Source organism: Leguminivora glycinivorella, chromosome 6 (genome assembly GCF_023078275.1).
Source record: "Leguminivora glycinivorella isolate SPB_JAAS2020 chromosome 6, LegGlyc_1.1, whole genome shotgun sequence".
NCBI classification, from domain to species: Eukaryota; Metazoa; Arthropoda; class Insecta; order Lepidoptera; family Tortricidae; genus Leguminivora; species Leguminivora glycinivorella.
Window position 1 is genome coordinate 8,723,063 of NC_062976.1, and position 9,565 is coordinate 8,732,627.

The window sequence follows — 9,565 nt, forward strand, 5'->3', positions numbered from 1 at the left end:
AGCCAACGACACGAGGTGTTCCCAGGCGGTCACCCATCCAAGTACTGACCTCGCCCGACGTTGCTTAACTTCGGTGATCGGACGAGAACCGGTGTGTTCAACGTGGTATGGACGTTGGCGAACAGATGGACGAATTTACTTGTCAGAATGTCAAATTTATATCCTGAAATGTTTTATAGCAACAACGCGAAACTACGAAACTGTCAGTTTAGTATCCCGTCGCTGAAGTGACTCATTTTGCAGTTGAAGGACGTTTTTCGCGATTTATTTCAATATTCTCTCAAACCATCTGTTTACGTTGACTCACTTATTTCAAGTACTCAGTCCTGCAACAGTTTGCTCTAATGAGAGTTATTGCATAATTGCGCCACCCAGGCCGACCCCCAGCACACCGGTTATCCCTCATTGCTGGCTTGTTTGTTTGTTTTACGTTCAATTACCGACTCGTAACCGGTGGCTTGATTACTAATTTAATGGAAATATAGTTCAAACAGAATATCTAAACAGTGGGGTGGGTTGTTGATCTTAAAAAGTCAGTTCTTGTTTAGTTAAATTATTTATATCGCCTTATTTTGTGACGCAAGGGTTCTTTCCTAAGAAAAATTGAATGTGTCACATTGCTATGAAAAAAAGAGTAGATACAATCTTGGTGCAATTAATAAAAATAAAATTCCCGGCCTTTATGGATATTACCTAGAATTATGTAAATAGGATTAATGAAAAGAAAATATATGTAGAGGTTTCTGTTGCTCCCACGCTATTTGAGAATTGATACTTTTCACCCATAGAGTAATAGAATTGTAGGTTCATGTTTTCACCTGTGGTCTTTTGGGCATTGCTACCATTAATCCGATATCAATCTACGAAGTGGCAGTTATTATCTTATTATGTAAGGATTAAATTAATATTCATATTCATATTTCTGTATTGCATCCATGGTGTTATAAGATGTTACAAAGTAGGTGTGCTCATGGACCCTATTAGGGCGTGGCAACATATTTATATGCTATAACTACATTTACATTAAACATTAACACTACACATTTTACTAGGTAAAAACAAAAACTTAAGTATTAACGCTTCATATAAATAAATAAATAAGTTATTTAATTGTCCATGAACTCTTGGAGAATATATGGGCATTCATTAACAAGATAAGTTTTGAGTTTATTTACAAAGTTAACATATTTGTGTTCATTTTTAACCGTCGCCTCATATCTCAAGAAGGACGGTTATCAAGTCGTCTGTATGTTTTTTTTTTTTTTTTTTTTTATGTTTGTTCCTCGATATCTCCGTCGTTACTGGACCGATTTTGAAATTTTTTTTTTTGATTGAATGTATATGCATACAGATTGGTCCCATTTTTCTCAGAACCCAGTTCTGATGATGGGATCCTGGAGAAATCGAGGGAACTCCTCAAATCTGAAAGGCATACATATGGTTATTTTTGTGTTTTTAAAGGAACAGCATGCATTTAGGTACGGAACAGTGACATTTGGTGCAGTGGAACTGCTGATGATGGCCAGAACGGAACTCTTCAAATCTGAACGGCACGCTTATAGTGACTTTGGTATTTTTATACGAACAGCATGCACTTTCGTCCAGAACAGTGACATTTGGTGCAGTGGAATTTCTGATGATGGTCAGAACCGAACTCCTCAAATCTGAACGGCACGCTTATAGTGACTTTGGTATTTTTATAAGAACAGCATGCACTTTCATCCAGAACAGTGACATTTGGTGCAGTGGAACTGCTGATGATGGCCAGAACCAAACTCCTCAAATCTGAACGGCACGCTTATAGTGACTTTGCCATTTTTATAAGAACAGCATGCACTTTCGTCCAGAACAGTGACATTTGGTGCAGTGGAATTTCTGATGATGGTCAGAACCGAACTCCTCAAATCTGAACGGCACGCTTATAGTGACTGTGGTATTTTTATAAGAACAGCATGCACTTTCGTCCAGAACAGTGACATTTGGTGCAGTGGAACTGCTGATGATGGCCAGAACCAAACTCCTCAAACCTGAACGGCACACTCATAGTGACTTTGGTATTTTTGTAAGAAAAGCATGCATTTAAGTTCAGAACAGTGACATTTATTTAGTTATGTTTGTTAAGCATAAGTTTTGAAGTCAAAGTTTGTCAAGCTTCGATTTCTTATAATATAATAGGATTCATGAGGAATTGAGGAAACTCCTCAAACCTTAACGTTATACGTATATTCATTTGTGTTGCCATCTAATAATTAAAGCATTAAAAGCAGTTTAAAAAAATACTTACACATTTCTACATAATCCAACATTCGCAAGTAGCTTTCACCAGAACCCGAAAGGCGACGGTTTTTTTTTCTTAAAAATTATTTATATACTGATGGGGGATCTGGTTGTATATTCGGATGGACATGGAATAGGGGCCTCTATTGAACATATGAAGATTAGCTGGAACTGCTTGAATAAGTTTATTGCGGATGCGTAAGTTTATGATGTTGAGGTTCAGGATTATGAGGGCTGGCAAATAAATTTTCGTGTTTCCGTACAAATTCGTATGAATATTTATTAAAATACAATATACTCATTTTACATAAAAAATAATCTTCTTAGATGGCTGGCATTGGCAGTCCTCAACTTTCTCTCTTGCCCAGCTAAACTGTGAAATGCACTGTCGCCTGCGGGATTTCTGGACCGATACGACCTTCGAACCTTTAAGAATCCATGGTCAGCAGTGATCGCGTACCATCAGGCGACCTGTCTGCTTGTTTGCCTCCTATCGCATAAAAAAAATCATAATTTTATATAAGTACTCTAGAACTGTATCACTAGTAAAAGGCGCGAAGTCAAAATCATCAAAAGAAACCGTGGCTTATACTTTTGAATTTGCCTCATTTTTGTACTGACTAAAATTACTTGCCAAACTATATTTTAATCAAGTGCCCAATTAACAAGATTCCGAATGGTACCGAATTCGTAAAAAAAAAAGTTTATGTCAGTATTCTCTAGTCTATGGTTCGGTCGTCGGCCTGTCTTACGAAAAAGTTGTGCAAGACATTAGAGGTTTTTTACTCTTATTTTCGTAGTATTACTATTATTTGACTGATATTAAACAAAATCTATAAGTTTGCGTAATAAAACAAAGTGAGTTCTAGTGAAAAGTTGTATTATAATCGTTTGTGTAACTCTGTTACTAAATTTGAGGTTATGTGTGATGGTCGAGATAATTTATGGATAACTTTGATATTTTTACGTTTATTTGTCTAAACATTCTTAAATGGATCTGAATGGAAGAGGCTAATACACAAAAAAGCTATATGAACTCTCACAAACATAGATTTTTGAAATATTAGATGGTGCAATAAGTACTAAAGATGCTATAACAATAAATGATGGTCCATATGAATTTACTTCTTCTTACGAATGCATCCGATCTTTCCAGATATGGCTGCTCAACTATTCAACCGCATCGGCCAGGTAGGCCTGGGCATGGCTCTCGTTGGTGGAGTGGTCAACTCTGCACTATACAATGGTATGTGTTACACTGTTATCGTCATCTATAATTTGTCAAGTATATGATAATGTAATATAGTGTTATGGAAGCAATATCAAACGTCTAAAGGGTAAATCTGTTGACAAAGCTGCAAATATTGTCTATTTAGAAGTTTGGGGTTATCTGTTTCGGCTAAAGTCAATACTGCTCGGAATCTACAAAAAGTATAAAACCACCAGACATTTTTACACTGTAACAACACTAGCAAAAAATAAAGATACATATTCATAGAAATTAAAACAAATAACATACTTGTTTCTATCTTTTTGTAGGTTTGAAAAATTCATTGCAATTTAAAAATTTACACTTTGCCTTTAATCTTTTTTCAGTTGATGGAGGCCACAGAGCTGTGATCTTCGACAGATTTGCTGGAGTCAAAAACTTAGTTGTGGGAGAGGGTACACACTTCTTCATTCCGTGGGTGCAGCGGCCCATTATGTTTGATATCAGATCCAGGCCCAGAAACGTGCCTACAGTCACTGGTAGCAAAGGTTAGTATCTTAACATTTTATTGGATGTATGTGTAATAGGGATTCTGATTTCTCCTATTTGAATTCTGAGTTTCAAGAAATCTTGATCCCAATCTCTTGAGTGTTCTAGACTCTCAAGTATTTTCTTAACAGTCAAATTTTGATAAAATAATAAACAAAACTATGATTAGTAGTTGTTGTTAAAAAAACCGGCCAAGAGCATGTCTGGCCATGCTCAGTGTAGGGTTCCGTAGTTTTCCCTATTTTTCTCAAAAACTACTGAACCTAAATAAATAAATAAATAAATAAATATTGGGGACACCTTACACAGATCAACTTAGCCCCAAACTAAGCAAAGCTTGTATTATGGGTGCTAAGCGACAATATACATACTTAAATAGATAAATATATACTTATATACATAGAAAACATCCATGACTCAGGAACAAATATCTGTGCTCATCACACAAATAAATGCCCTTACCGGGATTCGAACCCAGGACGCAACTTAGCAGGCAGGGTCACTACCGACTGAGCCAGACCGGTCGTCAAACCTATCAAGTTCAAAACAATTTTCCTAGAAAGTCTTTATGAAGTTCTACTTTTGTGATTTTTTTCATATTTTTTAAATATATGGTTCAAACCTTTAGAGGGGGGGGACGCACTTTTTTTTCCTTTAGGAGCGATTATTTCCGAAAATATTAATATTATCAAAAAACGATTTTAGAAAAACCCTTATTTATTTTTAAATACCTATCCAACAATATATCACACGTTGGGGTTGGAATTTAAAAAAAATCAGTCCCACTTTACATGTAGCGGACAGTACCCTAACAAAACATTTTTTTTTTCACTTTTTATTTTACCACTTTGTCGGCGTAATTGATATACATATTGGTATCAAATTTCAACTTTCTAGTGCTAACGGTCACTCTGAGATTATCCGCGGACGGACGGACAGACAGACATAGCGAAACTATAAGGGTTCCTAGTTGACTACGGAACCCTAAAAATGGGTAACAACAATAAAAATCTTCTTTTAAATAAATACAAATCAAATTTTAAATCAACATGAGTTACGAATTTCCTTTTTACACTACTACAGATGGCCCTCTGAAGTTTCGACCTGACAAGAAATGAACCACTGCGCATTTGTGTGTGGGCAAAAAGCACCATCTGTACTGAAAAGATTATTTCGAGGTTCAAAAATTATGTCTTATCACAATTTTTATTAATCCATTTTTGCTTACATGTCCTCATTTACCTTTCCAGATCTCCAAAATGTAAACATCACCCTCCGTATCCTGTTCAGGCCGGTGCCCGACCAGCTGCCCAAGATCTACACCATCCTGGGTGTAGACTACGATGAGAGGGTCCTGCCCTCCATCACTGGTGAGGTCCTGAAGGCGGTCGTCGCGCAGTTTGACGCCGGAGAACTTATCACACAGCGAGAGGTGAGGAATTGAATTTTGCCTAGGGCCAGTTGCATGAACCACATGGAAAATACCATACAATAAAATTTACCAATGCCAAATTCGGTAACAGACGGTTTGATGCAACCAACCCTTAATCTCTTTAACCCATTAGTGCTCTTTGCACTTACTTTGGTTTATGGTCTTTATGGCATTACGGCTCAGCCACGACATTGGTCTAAGCGCGACAGCGGTGAGCGGCGGCCATACATTGGAGCGAGACACAGCGATGAGACTTTCAATTCGCACGTATGGCTGCCGCTCACCGCTGCCGCGCTTAGACCAATGTCGTGGCTGGGCCGTTAGATTAGAATTTTGCCGGAATTAAAATGGGTAGTTCAAAAAGTGGGCTTGGGCTAATTGATAATCTAAACCCTTCTTCCTTTTTGATGCCACAAGAAACAATCAACTCAAAAAAAAAACTTAAGTTTAATGGTAAGCCTCATTAGAAAAAGAGTTTTTCAAAAAACTCTATCAGACTTCAACCTTAAGTTTAAGCTCGAGGCTCAAGGTGAAAATTATATTGGCACATTGATAAACCATACTTTGTGGAAGTGGTTTTTCTAAAATGAATGTTTAATCACACATGATGTGGAGACACCTTACACAAATCAACCTAGCCCCAAACTAGGGTTTGCAAAAACCGGTATAAACCGAACCTATACCTTCAAAACCGGTTAACCGGTTTTTAACCGGTTTTGCGTATTTTTAGTAAATTACCATACTACGCAATAATATTACCATTACCTTCAAGAATTCTGTTGTTTATGATATCGTAGCAGGTATTACTTGAACGATGAAGATCATTTTTATCCAGTTTTTTGGTTGTAAAATGCAGAAGTTGCCATAAAGGACTTGAGTGCCCATAGCGTATATGGCGCTTAAAACTGTCGTGACTTTACTGTGATAATCACTTTAAGAACTAAATCTTTGTCAGTTGTGCGTTTTCTAAGCATGTCGCGGAGGTCTACAGCTCCCAGAGACACTAGTAATACAAGGAATTAACGTAAGAAAACCAAGATCTACATTTTCCCTTTATTTTAAAAATATAATTTGAAATATACAGTAAGAGTCCGGTTATAACGACGCCTAAGGGACCGCTGATGCGCTGATATTACGTCGTACAAAACGAATTTCATTTCGGTTTAAAGATATGTAATTTTTTTAGTATGCGTGCTTGCTCATCACCGGCAAATTACAGTCGTATTTCGTAATAATAAATAGTCGCATTCCTTGAACCTCGATTTACGTAATTAATATGACAATCGATTTTTTTATTAAGTAAAACTATTTTATACGCAATCGAAGAATAAAAAGTGGGTTCTATTTAGCTCATAAGATTAGACCCGAGGCAAACCAATTGTTAAAATTATTAAAACCAATGCTCCAAAAAGTCACATAGCCACAATCTCGTCTTGCTACTTGTAGGCAAGACAGGGGGCCGTGCTTGGGGCGGAAATAGCTTTGTTTCCTCAATTTACTAGTAAAAACGTTGTCGCCGTCGTTGTAACCGGATTTGACGGACGGATTTGGCGTAAAATTACGTCGTAAAAAGCGGTTGGTCGTTTAAACCGGAGTCGTAATAAACGGATGTACTTTCATAATATCACATATGAAAACCAAACAAATACCTGTGCTTCCGTTATTGTAATCGGTTGGACGTTAGGTATATGCGGAGTCGTAATACAAACCGGACTCTACTGTATATAAAATGTATATTTGAGTGGACTCGGGACTATTGTTTAATCTTCACGTTTAGTTGGATTATAAAATCATGATTATACTATGACTTCTTTAAGAAATTCAGTGCAGGTGCGTAATGTTGTCAATGAAAAGTAATAAATATATCTTTATTGTTACAAAACATTGAATATTTACGTACTTTTGACCATTTTTTATTTATGCCTAATTTCGTCATTTTAGGAAATAAATATAGTTTCGGTTATTAACCGGTTAGAGACTTTGAAAACCGGTTTTTAACAGGGGCCAAAAAGTCTCGGTTAACCGGTTTTTCGGTTAACCGGTTTGCATACCCTACCCCAAACTAAGCAAAGCTTGTACTATGGGTGCTAGGCGACGATATACATACTTATGTAGATAAATATATACTTATATACATAGAAAACGTCCATGACTCAGGAACAAAATATCTGTGCTCATCACAAAATAAATGCCCTTACCGGGATTCGAACCCGGGACCGTGGCTTAGCAGGCAGGGTCACTACCAACTACGCCAGACCAGTCGTCAACTGGTAACTGACCTTTCCTTTGATTGGGCCGAAATCTATTGCTGGCTATCAGCTATCACGTCTTTGACATAGACTATACTAAAATTGAATACATAAATCACCTTTCAAAATTATACAATGAAATCAATCAACTTCCAGGTTGTCTCACAAAAAGTGAGCGAAAGCCTAACCGAGCGAGCGGGTCAGTTCGGTCTCATCCTCGACGACATCTCCATCACCCACCTCACATTCGGCAAGGAGTTCACGCAGGCCGTCGAGCTCAAGCAAGTCGCCCAGCAGGACGCCGAGAAGGCTCGCTTCCTCGTCGAGAAGGCTGAACAACAGAAGAAGGCTGCTGTCATTGCTGCAGAGGGTGACGCTCAAGCAGCCATCCTACTCGCCAAATCTTTTGGAACAGCTGGTGAAGGCTTAGTAGAACTCCGACGTATTGAGGCAGCAGAAGATATCGCCTACCAACTATCGAAGTCGCGCAACGTCACCTACCTACCGCAGGGACAGAATGTCCTCCTCAATCTACCGCAGTAGAATCGTTAGTGCCATGCGTTCTGTTCCAAATTCGATCGGTAGGCGGTGAAGGCTTCTTCCAAAAATATGTGTTAAATTCATGTTTTTTTTTTTATTTTTTTATGTGACTGATATGATATTAAAGGTGTGCATGTTGCAAACAAATATCATAAATCATGTTAATTATCAAAAATACATTAACACTTTCGCTACCAAGAACCCGATCATAAATCATTTTAATTATCAAAAATATATTAACATCTTCATGAATAAAATTTTTAGTTTTTGTACACAATAACTAAAGCTGGCATTTTGTTTACTGTGGTGTATATATGATATTTGATTACAACAAATAGCACCAAATCAATCGAATTTGGAATGAAACTCACTATTGAATTAGAGCAACTGTTGATAATAATGTACAGGATTTCTGGGACTCTGTTCTGGTGCAATTGCATTTGTATTTACACAAATAATTGTAAGGATATGCATTTGGAAGACATGAATGCTTTATTTCCGCCAATAGATGTAGTCACGTTTTAGTTTTATGAAAACTTAATTACGCATTAAACTATAATTGTTGACATAAATTGTTTTTATTTCACACACTTATTTTTAGCAGTAGGTATATATATCTAGGATTTTTGAAACTTACGTGTTTTTAATTTCTCATTACTCTCACTAGATGTCACTGTATAAAGAAAATAGGGGCACGGTTTCTTACATTTAGGCAATCCTGGTCACGACTCTTCCTCGTAAAACCCCCTTGGGAAGTGTTTATTTCAAATCATCAAGAAAATGGTTGCTGATAACTGAAAGCTGATCTGTGTTGGGCAATTAGAATCTTGATCGCGACAGACATTGCATTTAAAAAAACCGGCCAAGAGCGTGTCGGGCCACGCTCAGTGTAGGGTTCCGTAGTTTTCCGTATTTTTCTCAAAAACTTCTGAACCTATCAAGTTCAAAACAATTTTCCTAGAAAGTCTTTATAAAGTTCTACTTTTGTGAATTTTTTCATATTTTTTAAACATGTGGTTCAAAAGTTAGAGGGGGGGGGGGGACGCACTTTTTTTCCTTTAGGAGCGATTATTTCCGAAAATATTAATATTATGAAAAAACGATCTTAGTAAACCCTTATTCATTTTTAAATACCTATCCAACAATATATCACACGTTGGGGTTGGAATGAAAAATAATATCAGCCCCTACTTTACATGTAAGGGGGGTACCCTAATAAAACATTTTTTTCCATTTTTTATTTTTGCACTTTGTTGGCGTGATTGATATACATATTGTTACCAAATTTCAGCTTTCTAGTGCTAACGG

General features: G+C 37.1%; 1 protein-coding gene and 1 non-coding gene across 3 annotated transcripts; one reads left to right on the forward strand and one right to left on the reverse strand.

Moving 5' to 3' along the window:
- LOC125227648 lies at positions 1-119 on the reverse strand. The gene has a single exon (XR_007177208.1). It is a non-coding gene; the product is annotated as a 5S ribosomal RNA (ribosomal RNA).
- Positions 120-2,992: 2,873 nt separating this feature from the next.
- Positions 2,993-8,431, forward strand: LOC125227166 (protein l(2)37Cc). 2 transcript variants are annotated; one of them, XM_048131395.1, is made up of 5 exons: positions 2,993-3,054; positions 3,434-3,523; positions 3,874-4,035; positions 5,287-5,468; positions 7,874-8,431. In XM_048131395.1, the coding sequence occupies exons 2-5, from the start codon at positions 3,436-3,438 to the stop codon at positions 8,258-8,260; spliced, it is 819 nt and encodes a 272-aa protein (XP_047987352.1). In that variant the 5' UTR covers positions 2,993-3,054; positions 3,434-3,435; the 3' UTR covers positions 8,261-8,431. The 2 variants fall into 2 exon arrangements, with proteins under 2 accessions (XP_047987352.1, XP_047987351.1); XM_048131394.1 differs by having other exon boundaries at positions 2,998-3,135.
- The last annotated feature ends 1,134 nt before the right edge of the window (positions 8,432-9,565 follow it).